Genomic DNA, 1,618 nt, shown 5'->3' with positions numbered 1-1,618 from the left:
CAAAATTATAGCATCCAAAAAGAGGGTGGTCACAATCAATCCTATGGAAAAACATTAGCTGTTACCAAAAACATGAGCTACATACCACAATTTCACATCTTCATCATCCTTTCTTAAATCTCATCATTCTCCCCATTTCAAAAGATTTCAAATCCAGGATGGTATGTTTTATTTCAACCCTCATAATTGATTTGTTTGTTTCCATGTAAAACATTTTGAATCAAAACTATGCTTAATGTTTTAAAAAGTTTATAACTTCTCCAAGAAAATGATTTTCATACTTTGTCCATGTTTATAATATTGACTACATTTCCTTTATTCATGTTGAATATAATATTTTGATGATCAATATATCTAGAATTACGAGTTAATAAAAGTTATGAGTATAACATTATCGTTATGATATCGTTATGATATAGGGATACGTAAACATTATTTATACATAAAATCGCATTAAGTTGAAAATTATCACCAAATCATTCAGTGTAATTAATGCTTTCTTTTTATATCTTTAGCACATTATAAATGGTATTTAGATAAGAAAAAATTATCTGAAAATATCTAGTACAAGTAATTTTTTGTTAGAAAGTAACTAAATTAATTATTTTTGTCAAAAAGTAACTAGAAAATATATATTTTTTTGCTTAAAGATTTCTACCGACACAATCCATCCGGTATTCTTTAGTGTGTTATGTGCAAAACTATTCTTTTGACTTCTAAATACACATTTGAACACAAAAAAACACATTTTTTTGAATCAAACCTACTCAAATCAATCCCTTTTTGATTTTCTTGAGAAAAACACTAACTATAATTATTTTTTTTTCAATTTATGAAATTGTTTTGATACAAATTTAATTGGATTCTTTCGTTGTAATCTTTTGACAAAAAAAAGCAATCAAATAGGCTGTGAGTGTAATAGTTTGAGTTTTATTGAAAAATTTCAATAATTAAAATTTATAAAAAGTTAATATTAAGAATGTGCATTTTAGAACATGAAAGATTAGGCTAATGCTATTTTTCATATTTATTATATTTACTTTTTCATGGGTGTATGTATGAACAGAGTAGCCAACAGATTAGTAGGCCACAAAATTTGTTAGCAGTAGATGAAGAGATGGTAGAAACAATAGATTTAAATGAATCAGCAGGACAAGGCCAACAAGAAAGGGACATTGAAGTGATTCATCAGATTCACCAATCGGGAAAACCGGCCACCACTGGTAGTTTGTTGACCGGCGCCGTGGTTTCTGTTGTTAACACCCTTCAATCTGCCAAGGAAGCCATCACCGGTGGTAAGAAGCAATAGACCAAATTCCTTACTATCCAAGGAGTAAGGACACATAAAATATGTTTCAAAATTTGAACCCTTTTTTCTATGGAGGGAACTAAGTATACATTGTATACTAATTTTTTGTTAAAACCATGTCACAGTAAGACGTTTTATATTTTTCTTTGTTTAAAAAAGATTGGTTGTTTGGTATGATTTCATACGAAACGAGCTGTTCTTTATAAGTTTTTATAATATATATTACTTTATACTTAAAAGATGTAATTATATAAAATTATATTTAATTATTGTGATTTTATTGTTAGGAATTACTATAGGCAAAGGCCG

General features: G+C 27.9%; 1 protein-coding gene across 1 annotated transcript; it reads left to right on the top strand.

Moving 5' to 3' along the window:
• LOC130824035 (uncharacterized) lies at positions 1-1,618 on the top strand. Its single transcript, XM_057688904.1, has 2 exons — positions 1-161; positions 1,067-1,618. The coding sequence occupies exons 1-2, from the start codon at positions 159-161 to the stop codon at positions 1,307-1,309; spliced, it is 246 nt and encodes an 81-aa protein (XP_057544887.1). The 5' UTR covers positions 1-158; the 3' UTR covers positions 1,310-1,618.

The sequence above is a fragment of the Amaranthus tricolor genome, chromosome 9 (genome assembly GCF_026212465.1).
Source record: "Amaranthus tricolor cultivar Red isolate AtriRed21 chromosome 9, ASM2621246v1, whole genome shotgun sequence".
NCBI lineage: Eukaryota > Viridiplantae > Streptophyta > Magnoliopsida > Caryophyllales > Amaranthaceae > Amaranthus > Amaranthus tricolor.
The sequence above is the reverse complement of the archived record's forward strand: the minus strand, read 5'-3'. Positions and strand labels throughout refer to the sequence as shown.